The sequence below is a fragment of the Tamandua tetradactyla genome, chromosome 4 (genome assembly GCF_023851605.1).
Source record: "Tamandua tetradactyla isolate mTamTet1 chromosome 4, mTamTet1.pri, whole genome shotgun sequence".
Classification (NCBI taxonomy): Eukaryota; Metazoa; Chordata; class Mammalia; order Pilosa; family Myrmecophagidae; genus Tamandua; species Tamandua tetradactyla.
In genome coordinates, this window is record NC_135330.1 from 42,132,754 (window position 1) to 42,156,020 (window position 23,267).

The 23,267-nt window shown below is 36.9% G+C and overlaps 1 protein-coding gene across 3 annotated transcripts in view; it reads left to right on the forward strand.

The window, feature by feature from the left end:
- Nucleotides 1–23,267, forward strand: part of PLA2G4A (phospholipase A2 group IVA) — a 147,873-nt gene that overhangs the window by 39,197 nt on the left and 85,409 nt on the right. For all 3 annotated transcript variants that reach the window (XM_077157263.1, XM_077157265.1, XM_077157264.1), the window contains one exon: nucleotides 296–377. In XM_077157263.1, the coding sequence (XP_077013378.1) occupies nucleotides 296–377 (82 nt within the window). The remainder of the gene's footprint in view (nucleotides 1–295; nucleotides 378–23,267) is intronic.

Sequence of the window (23,267 nt, forward strand, 5' to 3'; positions counted from 1 at the left end):
AGCAGCCCTCATTTCCATTTTTTCCTAAGCACCTGGTAAACCTGACAGCAGAGAGTGCTGAGAGGCAAGCGGTAGTGACATTTCAGAGCATGATCCAAACTTGTCAATAATTCTGTTGTGGGAGAGAGGTGGTACTCAAAAAAGGACCAGCCTTAGGGTCAAAGAATGTTTCTGGTATGTACCTTAGCTTATTTTCAGCTAGGATATTTTTAATTGATCTCAGGGAAATGATGAGAATCATTTCTTTAGATTCTTTTGGAAGCCTAGTTCTAATTTACTATCATTTTATTTCCAGGTGGAGCACCAGTATTCCCACAAGTTCACAGTAGTGGTGTTATGTGCCACCAAAGTGACAAAGGGGGCCTTTGGTGATATGCGTAAGTGTCTTTATTTGCTTCATTGTTGAATGTCTAGACGCGTTTCACTCTTTGGCCACTTGAATTCCTTGACAAGTCAGTGGCTTTCCTTTCTTCAATTGTGGTTACCTTTGTCTAGATCTTTGAATATTAATATTTTGAACAGTTCTATGATGCTGTTTTATCTGTCAGGATCACATTTTACCTTGGTTTTACAGTAGTTAAGTGCTGAATCATTATATTGATATTTCTTTTGGTCTCCAGTGTCTTGGAGCAGCTAGAAAGAAATCCCTAAAATTGTGGCATTGGAACCACTACCAAACTCTGAAATCTGTTCTGCAACCAACTGTTGCAGTGTGGTTTGAAATTTATTGGTTTTTTTTGCATATATGTTATTATTCACAATTAAAAAAAAGGAAAAAATTATTAGGGATAAGAATACAATTTACATTGTGGCCCCCCCACCACCACCAAAAAAAATATGGCAATTTGACCCTTAGGACAGATTTTGGAGAAAGAATATACATTGCAGTTTATTATTCTGGGAAAGAGGAAAGGCTTATCTGTTGAAGTAACGTTTAAGCTCATCCTAGGCAGAGAAAACAGCGTGTTCAAATGCAAGGGGAAATCGGTGTGCTTGTGAGAAACTAGAAACAACAACAACAGCAACAAAAAAACATAAAACAAAAAAACCTTCCAGTGCCACTAGAGAGGAGAGAGCAGAGACGTGTGCTGGAAGGGTAGACAAGGACTAGAATGGCAAGGTCCAGGATTGAGATAGTATTATAAATACTACAAGAAGAATTTGATGGAAATTGATTTAGGCAAGTCACATGATTGGATTTTCATTAAAGAAAAATTGTTCTTGACATAGTGTGCAAAATATATTGGAGAGGAATGTGGGATATGCTTCTTTAGAATGGGAGGGACTTGAGCTTGTTGAAATGACTGAAAAGGAGCCAGCAGAGAATAGAGAGGAAGTTAAGTACTAGCAAAAGAAAGAATGTGAGTTCTGTACCTAATCCTTCAGTGAATGAAGAAGAGAATAGAGGAGGTTGGTAAAAGTCAAAACCGAGGAGGGAAAGGAGAGGTAGAGCCTAATGGCAAGAGTTTTGGGTGGGCTTGGGCTTTCTTGAGGGGAGCAATGGCAATTTCTTTAAATCTAGTACAGATTGGAAGGGATATTTTCTAGCTCTTATACTTCAACCCACCTACTCACTCCTTTGCCAATATTTTCTTAAATTATTCTTATTTTCCTTTTTGTGATTCTTTGCATTTTCATCATTTTAAATTGAGAGTGCACTGGAGAAAGACTGTGAAAGAGAAGCCATTTTAGAAGTTGCATAATAGAGACTCAAATTCTTGATGATCTGAAGAAAAGGCAGAGTGCTTACAGCTGAAGAAGTTGTACTATTAGTTGGAACAGTCAATATAAATTCAACTAAAGGCTACAACAGTGACTTGCCAGATATGCAAAAGACAGACCTAATTTGCCTTTAGATCCTTGATAACCTTGAAGCTCCCTTTTTAAAGCGAAGGACCCAAGGAAGGAATAACCACTGGAGATTAATCAATGTGTGAAAAAGGACAGTGTTACAGCATTCTATTAAAATTTTTATTCAGAATCCATCATGTGGTTTATTTTTGTTTGGGTTTTTGTGTAATTTGGGAAGAGGGTGGTAGTTGTCAGCCCCTTGTACCTCCTTAATGAGTTGTGGGAAATCTGGAAGAGGACAAAGGAAAGAACAAAAGAGAGGTTTAGATTGGATTTAATGATCAGGTTAATATAAAAAAGTGAAGGGTGGCAGGCCACCGTGGCTCAGCAGGCAGAGTTCTTGTCTGTCAATGCCAGACACCCGGGTTCGATTTCCGGTGCCTGCCCATGCAATAAATAAATAAATAAATAAATAAATAAATAAATAAGCAAAAAAGTGAGGGGACAATTTATGCTGCTAAATGCTGTTTATTTTTGAGAAGTGGCAGAAGGTTATAGTGAGAAAAAGTATGGGCATTTGCAGTTGCTTTTCTGAGAGAAGTTTTGATGAAATTGCTTGGTGAGTACGATCGATAAAAATTATCAGTTAAGCTGAATTTGGGATGTTTGTATTTGAAATTGTTTGAAGATAGACAAGAAAAGGACTATAAAAAGTATCATTAAGATTACTGAAGACCAGGATAACAGTATTCTATACCAGCTTCTGTTGTTTATAATATCAGCATTTATTTTTAAAAAGATAAATTTCCATTAAGTTTTACATGTTGATAAAGAATAATGACATGTTACTGTCGGGTTTTTCTGCTTTAATTATGTATGCAGTGGCTTTCTAAGGGAAGACTAGGACATTGTATAAAAATATGCCACACAAATCAAGTATCTAACCCTGCTAAAATATCTTAATTTTTCTTCTAGATAATATTTTTATATTTTCTTCTAGAAAATATTTTTCTTCTAGATATAAAATTATATCTGTTTTTAAAATTTTGTCCTATGATAATTGCCATATACCAATTAACCACATTTAAAATATTCTGTTCTGCGTTGTTAAAACGGCACAATATAATCAGGGATATTCAGTGTTCTGTCTTTTGAAGGTCCAGAGCTGATATTCTCAGTCATGTGTAATGCGTATATTTATCTCATACTAAGCTGGTATCTCATCTCTTGTAATGGCTCATTCATTTCTTTGTTTTCATGGGAAGACACTAGTCAGCCAAGAACCTGTTAGCCCCTTCACAGGCATGATTGCTAATCTCTCTGTATGGCTCAAATGTATCATTTATGCCCAGAGCCCGAGGTCCAGTGCCAACCTTTCTCTGCATGCTTCTGCTCAGAGTTCATCTGAAGAAGTAGTGTGATGTTCAGATTCACACCTGACTCAAAACCACTGACTGGTGGTTCTTAAAATAAGTAGTTTGTGTTAGTTTGGCAATATTATATAACTCTCACTTTTGAAACTACAGGAAGTGATAGTATTTCTGATGGAAAACAAGCAGCCCATGAACACTGAGTTAACATCTTTATAGAAGTGTTGGGTGGATGTATGTTAAACACTTATTCTGCTTTATCCTTTTCGTCTTCTAACAGAAGCTATGTGTTTGCAAAATGACCTCTAGTGACAGTAAAATATCAGTGGTAATAGGGTTTGATTTGGGCATGTAGGAAGTGGAACTCACACCCTGGCCATAAACCTCATTTTATAACCAAATGAAATAGCTGGCACAAATGCAGTAGCTATCTCAGGGAATTTCTGCTCCTTTTTAAGTGTTGGGGAAAACACAGACCATATGTGATAATGGAGGCTAGCGTCAGAATTTAGAACTAGATAGATCATATTTCCTTTCCAGGATGAAATCATATAACAAATGTCATCGTGCTTTTAAACTATAAAATATAATACAATATTAGATATTTTTAATATCCTAATTATGGGTATGGACTGGAGATTCTTTTCTTGTCAGGTCCTTTTATTAAACACTGAACTCTTTCTCACTAAAAAATTGGTATCATAAACATTAGGACATCAAAAGTCAGTTGTAAGATTGCAGATGGAACTAACTTTCCTTAAGTGTCTAGCACATTGTTTATATTTAAACTTAAAAAAATCCCTGGGAGAATTATGAGTTCATTTTATTTAAGCCAGCTTTCGTAAGATTGTGTTAATTACTGTCTTAAGATACTCTTTTCAGGTTTTTCTTAAGAAGTTTAAACATTTTTTAAAAATTAGTTTTTATAAGCCCGTGTCTGTGGGTAAATGATATTATTTTAGATAAACTCATAGGAAGATCTCTATCGCGTTACGAATTTCTAAATGACTACCCTAATCTCCCCAAACAGCACTTCTCAAACTCTAATTTTGTGAATCATCTGGCACTCTTGTTCAAAATGCAGACTCTGGTTCAGTTGGTTTGGGGAGTAGATTCTGTGTTTCTCACAAACTTCCAAGTGAAGCTGATGATACTGATCCAAGGACCACCTTTTGGGAGGCAGGATCCTAAGCAATTTCTTCTATTTTATGTTTGTTTACCTGGAGAGTTACAGGTCTATGAGCAAAACAAAGACTTTATTCTGAAATGGTACAAAGATTCTAAAACTTTGTGTTTTTGGTTTGTTTTTTTTTTTACTTTTTTAAATGAAACAAACCTGAACACTAATTATTTTCTAAATTCCTTAAAGATACTTAATTACAGGACTCACTATGTTATTGTATAGAAGAATGAGAGAAATAAAGAAACACAAATGCTTTAAATCTGAACCACAATTACCTTCTCATCTTCTGAATCCCTTAACCCTCTTTTTTTACTGGAATCAAGATCACATCAAACTGCAAGCAAAGAAAATGGAAGGGATATATTTTTTATTGTTCAAAAGGTCACAGTGCTTGCTTAAAGTCAAATGATCAAATGTATGCAATGTACTATATACACATACCTTTACAAATGTACTTTTCCCTTGTATACTCAAAGATATCCTTCATAGATATTTTAATGTGGTTTATGCTCCCTCGATTTACTAATTTGAGACGCATCAGAAAACCTAGGCCGTGTAACTAGATAATTTGCTTTTACCACTGCAGCATCGTGAAAGAGCTGGTTGAGATGTGGTGTATTTCAGGTGCAATGTAGTCAGCTGCATGTAGTTTAGATAAACACTTATTTAAAATATGGCTGTTCACCAAAAAGAAAATATAAATGGTCACTTTCACATATTGTCAGAGAATATAAGTACAGAAATGGGGCAGTTCAAAAAGAGGGAACATGTAATATGTTTTAGACCATGTGACTTCTAATGGGACTGAAGAATTTTTCTGAAGTTCAATATACAAAAAACTTTATAACATCTTTAAATTAATTTAATTGATATTTTCATAGATGAATTATGGAATACAAAATATTACTCATTTTAAATGGCACTACTGCTGGCCTGTAGCTACTCCCTGCTACTCTAAAGTATATATTTTCTGAATGAAACATTTTCCTACTATCAGCCATCAGTTCTTATTGATCATGAGTTTGGTTTACTAATCTTTTTGGAATGTTTTTGAGTATCCACCCAAGGTTTTTGAAATTCTAGTTATAATGGAACTATCTCCTTCTCATGGAAGATAATTTGAAGATGAGTAACGTGTTCCGTACCACATATCTCTCTCACATATCTAATTTTTTTTTCTATCTGGTAGAGAAATAACATGTGTTAGGAAGGTGCTATTGTCCTTTATTCATTTAGAGTATTGTGTAGTTTATTAAGTTGTCAAATGGTTTTATCAGAACATTTAGTCCTTTTCCCCTCTATTTAAATTTCATTAGATTTGTCTGTGTGTGTGTGCATGTATGTATTTGTGTGTTTTAGGACTAATGAATACAGTGAAAATAATCTGCAATATTTCTTAACATCCCTGGGTAGATTTTCACTCCATTTTTTCACTGGGATAAATAGAGTTATATTCTAGTAGTGTTGGCAGCAGTGCTTCCGTGATGTAACAAAAGCATGATCCCATCAAAATTAGGAGTGCATTACAAGTATGAACGGGGCAAAATCCCCATGTTCTGTATTTTTCCCAAGACTTTTCAGTGACTCAGTGATGGACCCAACTCATTTAGTTCATTATCATATATGTCCTATACTCAAAGTTCCTTGTCTTAAAATACTTTTACCCTTTTAAAAAACATACTTTAAAATGTTACTGTTCTATACCTAGGGCAATATATAAGATTCCACAAGGGTTCCAGGCACTAGAGTAACTTTCCAGAAACCTACAACCTCCAGACAGGTCCCTGGTCCAGATAAGTCCTGAAACCTAGCCCAGCCTCTCCAGAACATCAAACAATTACATCTCCCTACCCCATATTAGTGACAGACCCTTCCAATAGCAAAAATTTGGAATTGCCATAGCCCAAACAACCCCAAAGAAAGGTATGGAAAGATCAAAGGTGATGGTGGAATTATACATTAGAAGATAGGACTTAACAAATGAATATAACTGCTGAATCACTAAATTGATATCATTTTAGTCTCCAGTATTTTAGATCGGCTAGAAGTAAAAACTTAAAACTATGAAATTGTAATCCATGTTAAAGTCTGAAATATGTTCTACAACTAATTGTGGTGCTGTGCTTGGAAATTTATGGCTTTTTTGTATATATGTTATTGTCCACAAAAAAAGAAAAAAAATGTCGATTGTGATGATAAAAAAGTATTTAAGCCCTCTAGTCTCCTATATTCTGGAGCAGCTGGAAGGAAAAATAGAAGAGGATCATATGGTAGCCCATGACAAACTCTGGGATCTGCCCTATAACCGCTTTTTGCAGTGTGGTTTGAAAACTATTGTCTTTTTCTTTCTTTGCTTTGTATATGTGTTTTACTATAAATGAAAAAAGTTAAAAAAAGTTACTATTTTATCAAGCAAAGGAAAAGCTTAATTTTAATACTTTATAAAAGCTTTGTAAAGGAGGAATGCAGCCTTCTTTTCATATGCTAAAAAACATATGCCACTTCTGTATTGAAAAGTTATGATTAATAGCTAATTAAATTAAATTTTAAAGAGTTAAATACTTCTTTATTTTCCAAAGAAAAATATTTTCTTAAAACTCTTTATGTCAAAAAGAATATCTATACAGTGCAAAAAGTTTAAGCATGTCTGCGAAAACATTTATCATGCATGTTTTTAGTAGATTTTAATATGCTAAAATATTTCTTTTAAAATTATGTGATATAGAGATTAAAATGACTGGTTAAACTTAGCTGAGGTATACTCTAAGGGTGTTTGTAAATTTTACTAAGTAAAATTGGAAGCAGTTTTCCATTCTTACTCCTCATTTGCCATATAAATATGTTACTAGGAAATATTTGATTCTAGGAAAAATTATTTTTAGTTGATATCTAATGGTAATCCAATTTGCTAATGTATTATGACAAAATGGAATAACAACTTTGAAATTTTAACTGTGTAAGTAAAATGTTAAGGAGTAATGTTAAGGAGATATAACCAAGTGCTTACTCAAATTAGGCTCTGTTATTAAGCTCCTCATAAAATGCTGAGCATCTGCTAAGTACTTAGTACTCATTCAGTCTTTGAAAAAAAATACAAAAGATACAAATGTAATTATTATGGTGGATTACTTTATTGAGTGCCATTTTCATACCCGAGAGGAAGACTCTGGAATTAGCTTGCTAGTGTTCAAATCTCCCTTCCACTATTAAACCTGTAAATTTGGGCAAGTTACTGAGCTTTTTCTATGTCTCAATTTTCTCAACTGTTGAATGAGTGTAATAGTTATATCTCCTTCATAGGTGTTTAAAGGGGATAAAATGAAATTATGAAGTACTTATAAACATACTTGATACATATTAACCATAGTTTGCTTTTAAAATACACAAAAATGCTAAGCAGGTTCTTAGGACTTTACATTATTACTTAATTTATTCATTTTAGTAACATTATGAGATTTGTGTTATCATCTTTTTAATTTTTCAGATAAAGAATTGAGTTAAAGATATTAAATAAATAGTCCAAAATTGCACAGCTGTTATATTCTGGGACTAGAATTCAAACCTGTCTCCATGTGATGTCTGTTTGTGTAGTGGTTTGCCTTTGAACCTTTTTATGGTCTAGCTGGGAAGAAGAAATGGACTTAAATAACCTTTTGAAAAAAACAACCCAAGGTAGTATATAATTGATAATTGTGTTTTAGATTATACAGTTTTACTGATTTTGAAAAATGATAGCAATAAACTGTAGAGAAGACTTCACAGATCAAATAGAGATTGAGGTGGAACCTATATCCTAAGTAGAATTCTAATATTTGGAGCAAATCGTGGGACATTTTAATTTGGGAAAAAAAGAAATCCTAATAAAAATTTTTAAAGATAAAATTGACACCATATGTCCAATATGTATTATTTATAGAATTCATTTAACTATGTTTTTTTCTCATTTATGCCAGTGGATAAATGTCAGGTAGAAAGGATAATACCTTATTTTAGTGTAGTGGTTTTCAAATGGGAGCCAATTTTTCTGTCCAATGTATATTTGGCAATATCTTTCATTGCCATCATTGAGGGCTTGCTACTGGCGTCTGATGGGTAGAGACTACGGACAGCACCCCACAATAAAGAATTACCTGACCCCAAAAATGCAAGTAGTACGAAGGTTGAGAACTCCTGTTTTAATGGAAGAAAAATTATTCCTTGCCTACAGTTAAGAGGAATCCATATATGGCTAAATCCACATCCATATAGCTAAAATGAATAACATAAATAAATGAACATTTTATGATACTACTTAACAACTTTTGAAGAATTACCCTTTTATCCATCTAAACTGCTTCCAAGAAATGTCTGTAGATTATAAATGAACATTTAAAACATTTCAAGAATAGATGCTAACAAAGCTATTTTTTTCCATCTGAAAGGGTGATACAGAGATTTGAATAAAATGGAAATGTAGGAAGCAACAAAAAGTTTCAGTTCTGTTTTAGATTAACATTTAGCTTTCTTTGCATTGTTTCTGTGTATATCTTTCTCTATTTTCCAATGAACACCAACATTCTTTACAATAAATCATCTTTACTATATGCCAGTAGCTAGCTCACAGTATTAATATACTAAGTCAAATGTTTGTACAAATTGTATTTGAAGCTGTGACCAAAAAGGAAAATGAAAGATAGGAAAGATTTTATTGGAAACTGTTGGATAGAGGGATTTCAAAATAACGTTAATAAAATTGCTTTGCAATTTTAAATGAGGAAAACATATCTGCATTTACCCGAATTCCTGCAGAGAGTACTGTAGTTTTTATAAAACTCTTCTTTCCCAAATATATACATAATCAGTGCAAAAAAAAAAAATCAGTGTTTTCTGTTTAGAAAACAACACTGGCTTCTTCACTTAACTTTTCTGGCTTTTGTACCACCAGCAATTCTCAAGAATGCTCTTCAGGATTTATAGCCATAACAATTCTAATTTTGAGTCCTTTCTGGAGAAAGTGAGGGCTGTGACCTGTAAACAAGTCCTCTGGAATACTACCCTGTTCCCTGGAGTTATTCTTAAACTAGGTATTCTGGGATTTCTCTCTCTCTCTCTCTCTGTTTTTTTTTTTTTTTTTTGCATTGAGTAATAGGAACTAAAAGCTAAATATAAATGTACTTAGAAGAAATGACTGACATAGATGTATATTAAAATACAAATTAGGGCGGGCCACAGTGGCTCAGCAGGTAGAGTTCTCGCCTGTGATGCTGGAGACCCAGGTTCGATTCCAGGTGCCTGCCCATGTAAAAAAAAAAAAAAAAAACAAAAAATAAATTGATGGAGAGGGGGCAAAGCACTATAACATTTGAGACATATTACCCAAGGGTAAAATAAGTTCGAGAGGGGGAGACTGTTATGCTTATGATAAGGTCACCTCTCCCACAGCATTGCTCAGGGCTAGTTCATTTATTGGAGTCCCATAATGTGTAAGGCTGTGTGCTAGACTCTGTACTGGACTATTGGGTATAATAGTGAAGGAGAAGGATAAAGTAGTGAATAGGACCCACGATGTAGGTTCATGGTTCTGCCTATTATTGTTGCAAAGATAAGTTTTGGCTATTACTGTTGATACATTTGAAAGAGTGAAGAGTTTAACTTCACAAATTCCTAGGTTAAAATCCCTTCTCTAAATGACCTTGGTGAGCACACTAAGTGACTCTGAGTATCAGTTCATATTTCTTTTGACAGGAATAATAATATCTGTATCAGTAAGTTGAAGCGTTATCTGAAAAAAGCTTTATGTGAAAATATTATTGTTCTATGCAGATGTACATAATAGAAGGCTCCTGGCAACATGATCTTTTACAGCTGACAGTTTAACCCAATAGGAACACAGAACAACTAGTTGACTAGGGAGATAAGATCTAGATAAGGGGAGAACGGAGAGAACATCCCATTCCACTTAGCCCTTAACTGTACTGTATTAAGACGTTTATCTTGAATATTTTTAGGACAAAGGCAACAACTTGAATAACTTTGGTACTATCAGCTAAAATGTCAAAAGAAAACAAAAATGTGCACAAGTGAAAGAGCAAGAATATTCTGTTAGACAAATGCTTCTGCCTTCAATATGTCTGTGTGGAATGCTTGAAATGTGTAGCTGTCAGAAATTCCTCGTGGCCTAAACGTCAACTTTTGCCAGCATGACTTTCTAGTGTGCAAGGGTGCAGAGTCACTGACTGCAAGGAGACCCTTGGGTCTCAGGGTGGAGGCCCTTGTAGTTCTTTCTTATCCTAATTAGGCTTGGCTAGTTGTGAGTTAAGGGATAAAAGCTAATAGAAGATACAAAGAAATACATTTAGAAAGGTGGTAGGAAATCACCAAGAAATGCTATCTTGAACACAAAAGAAGGAGATAATTGCATAAAATGTTTTACATAAATATCAAATACAGTTAAAATTGAGAAAAAACTCAGTAAATTTGGCATTAAAATCATGATAGGGAGAATAGATTGACTATGACAGTGACTGAAGGAGGCAAAGCATAGTAGGTTGAAAACTCATGGGGAGATGATGAAATTTAGAAACATTCAGTATAAACCACATTTATTTTTCCAAAATATTTTATGGAAGAGAGGAAAGGTCTTGAGGAATTGACCAGAGTTAATGAAATTTTGAAATTTTGTTTATTTTTATGATGATGAATGGTTAATTATATTTGTAGGTTGAGAGGAAGTAGCTTGGACAGAACAAATGTTTCATTTTAAAGTTTGAGCTGGGAACTAAAAAATGAGAAATATCTGAGAGGAAGTGGACAGAATGATATGGAATTGAGAGAATAATGTATAGATACTTTTTATTCTAAGACATGAGAGAAAAAATTAACAATGAAAAAATGTATTTTTAAAGTTGTGAAGTACAAAGAAGAGATTCGAAAGATTATATCCAATCCTCCCTTTTTTGCTTGCTCAATGAAGTGTGAGTCTGGGTTGCCACCTCAGCTGAGTTCTGGGTAGGGTAGGTAATTTGTGAAAAGTGATAAATGTTTGAGCAGCATGTAAAGAAAGGGGATTAGTATCTTGTCAGTCAAGATAAGAACCCCATTGGACTATTCTAGAGTAGCTAAGAGCAGAACATTCATTCCTACCCTATTCCCCACAAGAACAGCTCAAAAAGGCAAATTAAATTAAATATTATAATAGTTTTAAAGATTGAAAATCTGTTACAGCAACCAAGACTTGAGCCAAAATCTCACAGAAGAGAAGTCATTGCCGTAGACCCAGTATTCTTCAAACTGCATGCTGGGAAGCATGTGCCCTGATGATAGCTAGCACATACTTTTCATTAGAACATGCACTAGATAACAACACCCTGTCCAAGTAATTCTGTTCCCAGGTATTTCACAACAGAAATATGTATACGTGTGCACCAAAAGCCATATACAAGAAAGTTCAAAGCAGACCATTGGTAATAGCCCCAATGGAAAATAACCCAAATGTCCATTAACAGAATGGATAAACATTTTATGGACTGTTCATACAATAGAATATCTTTCATCAAAGAGAATGAGCAGATAACTCTGCAATCATTAAAACGGATGAATCTCACAAAATTAATGGTGAGCAAAAGAAGTCAGGCTCAAGAGTATATACTCTGTAATTGATTCTATTCTATATCTTGATCTGGGAGTGGTGATAAGGGTGAATATCAATTCATAAAAATTCAAGAAGCGGTATAGTTACAATCTGTGTACTTTTCTGCATGTATCTTCTATTTCAACTAAAAGTTTACGTTTTAAAACAGCTGTGGTTGAAGTTAATACATTTGTAATGGGACAAGACATTGTTTTCTTAGGGTTTATTCTACAACTCAGCCAGCACGGTAGCAGAGGTGTGAAAAAGTGGCAATCATAAACCTGCTGTGAGTGTTCCATCTTTAATTACCATCATTACCAAACATAAGTGTTTCAAAGGAATGACAGCATTTGAAAATAGTATTCAGAAGCATTTATTTCAATAAACCATTATTTAATTTTTTGTCTTACTCTAGAATTCTGTAGTTTGGGGGTCAGGTGAAGCAGAATGTTTGCGTATCAGTGCATTACCTTACATGGATTGGCAACACTCACATTTACTTCATTCTTGATTTTGTTTTCATGTGACCACATGAAAATGTATTTAATGCTCGAGTGAAACAGAAATGAATAACTGACTGTTCTTAAAATGGTCTATGGGCAGAACAACCTCATGACAGAAGGCTTGTTGTCTTATTAATGTCAGATTTTTTTCTACTTTTCTGTGGGTGTTAACAACACAATGGTATAGGAAGTTAATGGATCGTAGTTCATTATGATAATATGCTTTAAGGTCCTGTTTTTCAAACTCATGTGCAAAAGAATCACTTGATTAACTTGTTAGAAATGAAGTTTTCCAAGCCAACCCTGAAGACTCTGATTGAATATGTAAGGGGTCTGCGTTTGAAACATGCGCTCCAGATGATTCTCATGAAGGTACTTTAGCGGACTACATTTTAAGAAACATTGTTGTAAGTTCAATCATTAGATTATAGCTATTCAGAATGGTTATATTTTGGTTGCAGAATTGGGGATTCTTTTTCTTTTGGGATTTTTTTTTTTTTTTTTTTTTTTTTTGCTGTTTATCACAAGAATCATAGCAGGCTATGATTCATCTCCATTGCAAGCAATGGGTTTGAATTGCCGCTGAGTGAAGTGGATATGAGAAAGCAAAAGGCGACTAAAACAGGAGTTTTGAAGCTGCCATTGATTTCTATTGTGAATTGCACAATGCATTTTTGTGACAAAGCCAAAATGACAGAGTTTTTATTACTTTAGGCAGATTCTCCTTCAACTACTCAAGTTTACGTGTAAATGTTACAAACTTGGACTTCTGAAGCTGTCTAATACTTGTAGTTTCATGTAATCAGTCATGTGAGCAAAAAGCATGTGTATTCTACACCCCCGGCATTTTTGTTTGTGAAGATTTGGAAGAAAGAATGAGATGTAAGAGAGATTCTGCCCACATATCATATCTTTGCTTTACCACCTGTTTGGCCGGAAATAGTCAAGGTGAAGCTGAATTAGTGACTCAACACCAAATTGCCCTATAGGCATTAATTTATGAAGCCACAGAATAAGTACGCAAGAGAAAAAAAGATCCTACGTTTGACTTTTTTCTTTCTTAAAACACTTATAAGGATTTTTCTTAAGGATTAGGCTGTTTGTTGTCAAAATAGACCAATGTTTTACCTTTTCAAATCTTCCAGTTCTATCTCTTTCCATCACAAAGCAAAGTACGCTTATGCAAAGAAAGTTAGCTGAAACATGATTATCACAACCCAACTTTAAAACAGCTTCATGAAACTTTTCATCCTGTAGTGTCTATCACTGTTACAGATGTTTCTTGGCTTGCAAAGATTAGCAGTGATAACAGATTATAGTATCAAAATTCGCAGCTGTCAGTGGTTTTCCACTGTCCAGCACTCTTTGACATCTTAACTTTGAAGTCTCTTGCTAAAGAAGCAGGAAGAGAAATTAGAGAAACTGCTGGTCTTGACAATCATTTTAGAATATTGACTTTATTTAAATGTAAAATTAAATAAGAATCCAAGTGACAGTATTGGATTCCAATAAAAAATAATCTGTTAATGTTTTGACATAAAAATAATTAGCGTATTGTTTGTATGGTGTTTTCCTTATTTTAGCAGAGGTAGAACTAGGTAAGGCATCTGAACCACTAAGATTATGGAAAGAATTAGATCATTATATCAATAATTGAGTCATGCCACTTGCTCCTTTCTTTTTCTTGCTGCTACTTCCTAAGGGACCTCATTTTCTGCTTTCTTCTTCTCGTGTGTCCCAGAAAGACCTCTTCGTCTTCCTCAAAGATTCAGATAAAGATCAAGCCTCAGAAAGACAATTCCCCACCTACGATTTGACCTTATTTATATGTAATTATCTGGGTGACTGGGTTACTAGTCACTAGCATAGGGTGTCTGCTTGTGTCCCATTGCCTTTGCCTCTAAAATTAGGCTATGAGCATTGACTCACTTCCATAGTTTGAATCTGCAGTTTAGAGTTGGTCCCTGTAAAAGCTACTGTTTCTTGTTAGATAGTTCCTGGCATATAGTACGCATTCGAATATTTGCTGCATGAACGAATGATGTTTACCAACTGCATGCCCCCCTTGCCACACACTTTTTGTTTTCTAGAGTGTTTTTTTTTATTTCTTTTGTGATTTCTAGTTCTTAGGTGTTGTTCAAAGGAAGTAAACAAATTAAAAGGTCGGTGAAAGAACTGGCCTTGAGGCATGATGTGAGGCTCTGTATTTTTACATTTAATTTGAAGTGCCAATTGAATATTCACTTTAAAAATAACAATTTTCTTTATAATTGTCTACCACCTGTTGCTCTAAACGTTCAGTTTTACTTTTGATTTGCCACCCTGAGCCCTGACACTGTTGCAGAAGCATGGTTAAGGAAAAGGAGCAATCATCCCCTGGTTGAGGAAGAGGGTAGAATCACCTTGTAACACATGCCTCTCTTCTTTGGCACATCTCTCCTTTACATCCTTTCCCCTTAATATTTTTATATTCTAGTTTGCATTGAGATCTAAGCATGGAATTAGAAATTACATTAATAATGTATATCCTTTTCTCTTAAATAGGATACTAGAACTTTGACTAGAAGATGACCTAAACTAGAATCAGCTGAAATTTTTGTTTAAAAAAATACAGATCCCTCATTACACTGTAGCTACTGATTATGTGTCTTGGTGAATGGAGGTCAGGATCTGTGCTTTTTAACAAGCATTTGACTTTTGAGACTCACTATCCTTGACCAGTGATGCATGAAATCAAGCTGGAAAATTAGATAAAAGAGAATCCCAAATGTTGCTATTTCATTTGTAGATTTTCCTGCTTTTATAGGAAAAAAAATCACACATACTTAAAAAACATCTGAAGAATTATTAGCTGTGTTTAAAAATTAAATGAAGGCCATTGATTACATTATTTGATGACCAGAGGATGTCTAAAATAGATTTCGTTGGAAGCTAATCCTTTTGGAAATTATTTTTGCTTTTCATTTATTTTTTAGTTTTTGTATCTTTTTCTCTGTGTTGACCTTGCACTTTTCTCTTTTCCCTCTCTCTCCTCTTCTCTCTGTCTTATCCTCTGTCATGGTCAGGTTCATGTGTCAACTTGGCCAAGTGGTGGTACCTGTTTCTCTGGTTAGGCAGGTGCTGGGGGCCTGTCTGCTGCAATGAGAACATTTCATAGAATTAAATCATGATCACATCAGCTGCATCCATGTTTGATTCCATTTGTAATCAGCCAAGGGGAGTGTCTTCTGCAATGAGTGATGCTTAATCTAATCACTGGAAGCCTTTTAAGGAGAATTCAGAAGAGACAGCATTCTTCCTTCTTCGGCTGGTGAGCCTCTCCTGTGAAGTTTGTCCAGCCCTCCATCGGAATTGTTGGCTTCACAGCCTGCCCTGCAGATTTTGGACTCTGCATTCCCACGGTTACATGAGACCCTTTTATGAATTTTATATTTGTGAGTGTTTCTTGTTGATTCTGTTTTTCTAGAGAACCCCAACTAATGCAACTTGGTACCAAGAGTGGATCTTAAGAAACAGAATCTTAAAAATGGGTTTTGTGAATGGTTTTCCACTCTGACTGGACTCAAAGGCACTAATGACTCTGATTCCCATAATCAGAATGACATTCCCAATCCATGGAGTGAGTTGGCAAAAGAGATAGTCAAAATATCACCATTCAATTCTCCTAATGCTTCACTTGTATGAAGCCAGGCTCTAGGGGATAATGTTTTTGACACCTTATGGAGTTTTGTGGAAATAAGAGGTATAGAGACGTTGGCTGGTTGTTGTTAGATACATCGGATACATTAAGGAGTGAAGGGATGGGCTTAAGGCTTCAAATGAGAAGCCTAAGCACCACTGACAGATGTAGAAGTTTCTATGAGTATCCTGAAGGAAAATCTTATTTCCTGTAGCCGTAGACTTGAGATCTCTGAAAATCAGACTCAGAATCTTATTATTAGAGTAGCAACTTTACAACATAAACTGAAATCTCAATGTTGCATGGTGTCTGCCATTAAAGTGAGGGCATTGATTGGAAAGGAGTGGGACCCTGAAAAATGGGATGGTGACGTATGGATTGATAATGATGTCAGGGTTGAGTTTGAAACCGTAGATCACGCTGAGTCTTCTCTAGATATAACCCTGCAATAGTCTGCCCTGAGGACATAGCTGTCCCACCTCCAGCCTTCCTTGAGGAGTTGGCCACCGAACCTCCTCCTGATGGGATTAGGCCTGTTTCACCAGATGAAACTGCAATGAAGGCCCTGAGGCAAATGGCTTGGAAGATATTCCTAATTCTTTTCATGACCCACCCCCACCACCCCTCATTTTTTCCAGACCTATAACTAGACTAAAGTCCCAACAGGCCCCTAAAGGTGAGGTACAAAGTATCACACATGAGGAAGTACGTTACACTCCAAAAGAACTGTGTGAATTTTCCAATTTATATAGACATAAATCAGGGGAATAAGTGTGGCAATGGATTTTAAGGGTGTGGGATAATGGTGGTAGGAATATAAGGTTGGGTGAGGCTGAATTTATTGATATGGGCCCATTAAGCAGAAATTCTGCATTCAATGTTATAGTTCAAGGGGTTAGAAAAGGTATTAACAGTTTGTTTGGATGGTTGGTTGAAACATGGATCAAAAGGTGGCCAACACTACCTGAGGTTGAAATGCCAGAACTGCCCTGGTATAATGTAGATGAGGGGATCCAGAGGCGTAGACAGATTGGAATGTCAGAGTGGATTTATCATCCAAAGCCTGCTCTTACACCCCAGGAATGTCCGGAGGATGCACCTTTTACCAGAACAGTGAGAAATAAATTTGTGAGATTAGCGTCATTATCCCTGAAGAGCTCTGTAGTTTCACTTCTCTGTAGGTTAGATATTACTATAGGAACTGCTGTCCCTGAGCTGGAATCCTTAAATGCAATGGGGATGACTGGATCCTGAGTTGGCAGAAGCCAGGTGGCAGCATTTAATCACCAAAGACAGGGTAGACATGGCTATTATAATAGACACCAAACTCAAAGCAGGAATCAAAATTATATGACTTGCAGAGATTTGTGGCATTGGCTAGTATATCATGGGGTACCTAGAAATACAATAGATGGGTAGTCTACTAAATTCTTGTTTGAGCTGTATAAACAAAAAAGTTGTAGGTCAAGTGAACAGAAGTCTAACCTGAATTACAAAAACACAGAGTCACAGTCACTTAATCAATTTCCAGACTTGAGACAGTTTACAGACTCAGAGCCCCTTGAATGAAGGGGAGGCCAGGTCCCTTTAGGGGAGAACCCTGCTAAGCTGCCACAAATGTATACTGTTAATCTTCCTCCAAGTCTTCCCCAAGGAAACGGAACACTTTTTACCAGGGTAACTGTGCATTGAGGAAAAGGAAATGATCAGATATTTTGGGGATTATTAGACACTGGTTCAGAAGTGACATTAATTCCAGGAGACCTAAAATATCACTCTGGTCTACCAGTCATAGTGGGGGCTTATGGAGGCAAGGTGATCACTGGAGTTTTAGCTCAGGTTCATCTCACAGTGGATCCAGTGAGACGGACACATTCTGTAGTTATTTCCCCAGTTCCAGAATGCATAGTTGGAATAGACACACTGAGCAACTGGCAGAATCCCCACACTGGCTCTCTAACTCGTGCAGTGAGGGTTATTATGGTGGGAAAGGCCAAGTGGAAGCCTCTAGAACTGCCCTTACCAAGCAAAATAGTAAATCAGAAGCAGTACCAGATTCCTGGAGGGATTACAGAGATTGCTGCCACTCTTAAGGACTTGAAGGATGCAGGGGTGGTGATTCCCACTGCATCCCCATTCAACTCTCCTATTTGGCCTGTGCAGAAAACAGATGGGTCTTGGAGGATTATTGTAAGCTCAACCAGGTGGTAACTCCAATTGCAGCTGCTGTTCCAGATGTGGTATCATTGCTTGAGCAAATCAATACATCCCCTGGTATCTGGTAGGCAGCTATTGATCTGGCAAATGCTTTTTTTCTCAATAGCTGTTATTAAGTACCACTAGAAACAGTTTGCTTTCAGCTGGCAAGGTCAGAAATATACTTTCACTGTCCTACCTCAGGGGTATATCAACTCTGCAGCCTTATGTCATAATCTTGTCTGCAGAGAACTTGATCATTTCTCCCTCCCATAAGACATCACACTGGTCCATTATATTGATGATATCATGTTGATTGGACCTAGTGAGCAAGAAGTAACAACTACTCTAGACTTACTGGTAAGGCATTTGTGTGTCAGAGGATGGGAGATAAATCCAACAAACATACAGGGGCTTTCCACCTCAGTGAAATTTCTAGGTGTCCATTGGTGTGGGGCATGTCAAGATATTCCTTCTAAGGTGAAGGATAAGTTGCTGCATCTGGCCCCTCCTATGACCAAAAAAGAGGCACAACACCTAGTTGGTCTCTTTGGATTTTGGTGGCAACATATTCCTCATTTGGATGTGCTACTTGGGCCCATTTATTGAGTGAACAGAAAAGTTGCTTATTCTGTGTGTGAACCTAAACAAGAGGAGGCTATGCAACAGGTCCAGGCTGCTGTACAAGCTGCTCTGCCACTTGGGCCATATGATCCAGCTGATCCAGTGGTGCTGGAAGTGTCAGTGGCAAATAGAGATGCTGTCTGGAGTCTTTGGCAGGCCCCTATATAACACAGATCCTTAGGATTTTGGAGCAAAGTCTTACCATCTGCTGCGGATAACTACTCTCCTTTCGAGAAACAGCTTTTGGCCTGCTACTGGGTCTTAGTACAGACTGAACGCTTAACCATGGGCCATCAAGTTACCATGAAATCTGAGTTGCCTGTCATGAGCTGGGTGTTGTCTGACCCACCAAGCCATAAAGTTTGGTGTGCACAGCAACACTCTATTGTAAAATGGAAATGGTATATACAAGATAGGGCCAGAACAGATCCTGAAGGAACAAGTAAGTTACATGAGGAAGTGGTCCAAATGCCCATGGTATCCACTCCTGCTACATTACCTTCTCCTTCCCAGACCAGAGCTATGGCCTCTTGGGGAGTTCCTTACAGTGAATTGAATGAGGAAGAGAAAACTTGGGCCTGCTTTACAGATGGTTCAGCACGATATGCAGGTTCCACCTGAAAGTGGACAGCTGCATCACTACAACCCCTTTCTAGGGTGTCCTTGAAGGACAGTGGTGAGGGGAAATCCTCCCAGTGGGCAGAACTTTGAGCAGTGCACCTGGTTGTTCACTTTGCTTGGAAGGAGATCTGGCCAAGGTGCATTTTTATACTGACTCATGGACTGTTGGTAATGGTTTAGCTGGATGGTCAGGGACTTGGAAAGACCATAATTGAAAAATTAGTGACAAATAGGTCTGGGGAAGAAGTATGAGGATAGATCTTTCTGAGTGGGCTAAAGACATGAAGATATTTGTATCCCATGTGAATGTGCACCAGAGGGTGACTTCAGCAGAGGAAGGTTTTAATAATCAAGGGGATAAGATGAACTATTCTATGGATACCAGTCAGCCTCTTTCCTCAGCAACTCCTATCATTGCCCAATGGGCTCATGAACAAAGTGGTCATGGTGGTAGGGATGGAGGTTATGCCTGGACTGAGCAACATGGACTTCCAGTCACCAAGGCTGACCTGGCTACAGCCACTGCTGAGTGCCCAATCTGCCAGCAGCAGAGACCCACACTCAGACCCCAATATGGCACCATTCCCTGAGGTGACCAGCCAGCTACATGGTGGCAGGTTGATTACATTGGACCACTCCCTTCATGGAAGGGGTAGCAATTTATTCTAACTGGAATAGACACATACTCTGGATATGGGTTTGCTTTCCTTGCATTCAATGCTTCTGCCAAAACTACCATCCATGTACTTACAGAATGCCTTATCCAGCATCATGGCATTCCACAAAGCATTGCTTCTGATCAAGGAACACACTTCACAGCAAATGAAGTATGGGAATAGGCACATTCTCATGGAATTCTCTGGTCTTACCATATTCCCCATCATCTAGAAGCAGTTGGATTGATAGAACGGTGGAATGGACTTTTGAAAACTCAATTACGGTGCCAACTAGGTGGCAATACTTGAAGGGCTGGGGTAATGTTCTCCAGGAAGCTATATATGCTCTGGATCAGTGTCCGCTGTATGGTACTTGTTTCTCCCATAGCCAGGACCAATGGGTCCAGGAACCAAGGGGTGGAAATGGGAGTGATACCACTCACTGTTGCCCCTAGTGATCCACTAGGGAAATTTTTGCTTCCTATCCCTGTGACCCTGAGTTCTGCTGGTCTACAGGTTTTAGTTCCAAAAGGGGGAGTGCTTCTTCCAGGAGAAACAAGAGTGATTCTATTGAATTGAACTGTAATCTAAGAGTACCACCTGGTCACTTTGGGCTACTCATGCCCCTGGTTCAACAAGCTAAAAAAGGGATTACATTATTGGGTGATTGACCTGGACTATCAGGGGGAAATAGGACTGCAACTGTGCAATGGAAGTAAAGAAGAGTTTTCTTGGAATATAGGAGATCCCTTATGGTGTCTTTTAGTATTACCATGCCCTATGATTAAAATCAATGGAAAACTGCAACAACTCAATCCAGACAGGACTACCAATGGCTCTGTAACTTCAGGAATGAAGGTTTGGGTCACCTCATCAGGCAAAGAACCATGGCCAGCTGAAATGCTTGCTGAGGGAAAAGAGAACATGGAATGGGTAGTGGAAGAAGGTAGTGATAAATATAAACTATGACCATGTTTCAGTTACAGAAATGAGGACTGTAATGCTGTTTTGTTCACATTATACTATTTAAGTTGTAAGATATCAAATTTAAGGATGAATATTACCCAAGGACTTGGACCCTATTCTGGAGAGAATTAATTTGTTTCCAGTTATATGCAGGACAGTTGAGTATTGTTAGGTGAAAGAAAAAATGTGTGTTTTATTGTTTTTTATTTAGAAATTAAGTATGGTTTAAGGTGATATGTATAGCTGCCAAGTTGACAAGGGGTGGACTGTCATTGTCAGGTTCATGTGTCAACTTGGTCAAGTGCTGGTACCTGTTTGTCTGGCTGGGCAAGGGCTGGGCTGTCTGTTGTGATGAGGACATTTCATAGAATTAAATCATGATCACATCAGCTGCATCCACAGCTGATTCCATTTGTAATCAGCCAAGCAGAGTGTCTTCTGAAATGAGTGATGCTTTATCTAATCACTGGAAGCCTTTTAAGAAAGAAGAGACAGGCTCTCTTCCTTCTTCAGCCAGTGAGCTTCTCCTGTGGAGTTCATCCAGACCCTCCACTGGAATTGTCGGCTTCACAGCCTGCTCTGTGGATTTTGGATTCTGTGCTCCCACGGTTACATGAAACCCTTTTATAAATTTTATATTTGCGAGTGTATCCTGTTGATTCTGTTTCTCTTGAGAACCCTAACTAATACATCCTCCCATTTCCAAATTTGTCATTTCAGTTCTTTTCTATAGCAGTCATACCTTGTGATCTCACCTTTATTACTTAAGAGTATGATGTCATCAAGAGGTTGAGTATTGCAGTCAGATAATAAGGTTTCAAAACCCTGCTCTTGAGTTACTAGCCATGTGATCTTGGACAGATTCCTTAACATCTCTGAGTTCCTGTTGCCTTAATACTAAAATAAATTACTTACCTTATAGTGTTGTTGTGAGATTTAAATGAGACTCATGTATGTAAAATGTTTAGCACAGATCCTGGCAATAATTGCTCAGTTATTGATTGTTGTATTTATTAATTATGTTGGCTACATGGGGAAGGATGTGTGAAAGAGAAAAAATCAAGTTCTTATGTTAGGACACATTAAATACGGCAATGGTTGTTTCCTGTATCCATGTTCTAAAGATATAAAGATGAATATGACTTGGTCACTGCCTTCACACTGTCCTCAGTGTTGTGTGAAAAGACAGATAGATGTCTAACTTCAATCATAAAATATAGTATGTGCAATGCTGCAAGATGGTAAAGGATTCAGTGTAGCCTCTACTGAGGGAGTGATCAATTTTTCCACTGCTCAGTGTTTGTCACTTTATTGTTAAGTAGAGGAAATTTAAATATTTCATTTATTTTATTATTTCTTTCTATTTAAAATAGTACATGTATCATGCCATGACTCAGGCTCACTTCCATCTGATTGAACACTGCTTAATAAATACAGAAATGTGTGCTGACTACTGATATGAATGCCACTCTTTTAGAGTTTTTCAGTGTACCTGTTCAACCATATAAAGCAACCTGATAATAACAACCAATATTCAATAATAATGACTTTATTTTATTTGGTAAATAAAGTAACCAGGTGATCTAATTTGAAAACTGCCAGAATGTGATATACCAGAAACAGAACAGCTTTTTAAAAGGGGAATTTAATAAATTGCAAGTTTATAGTTCTAAGGCTATGAAAATGTCCAAATTAAAGCAAGATTATAGAAATGTCCAAACTAAGGCATCCAGGGAAAGGGCCTTGGTTCAAGAAGGCTGATGATGTCCAGGGTTTCCCTTTCAACTGGAAAGGCACATGGGGAATATGGCAACATTTGCTAGCTTTCTCTCCAGGCTTCTTGTTTCATGCAAATACCCCTGGGGCATTTTTCTTCTTCATCTTCAAAAGTCTCTGGCTCTGTGGGCTCTGTAGCTTTTTTCCAAAATGGTTCCCTCTTAAAGGGCTCCAATAAGCAGTCTTACCTTGAATGGGTGGAGACAAATCTCCGTAGAAGCCATCTAATCAGAAGTTACCACCCTTAATTGAGTGGGTCACATGTCCATGGATGATCAAAAAGCCCCCACCTA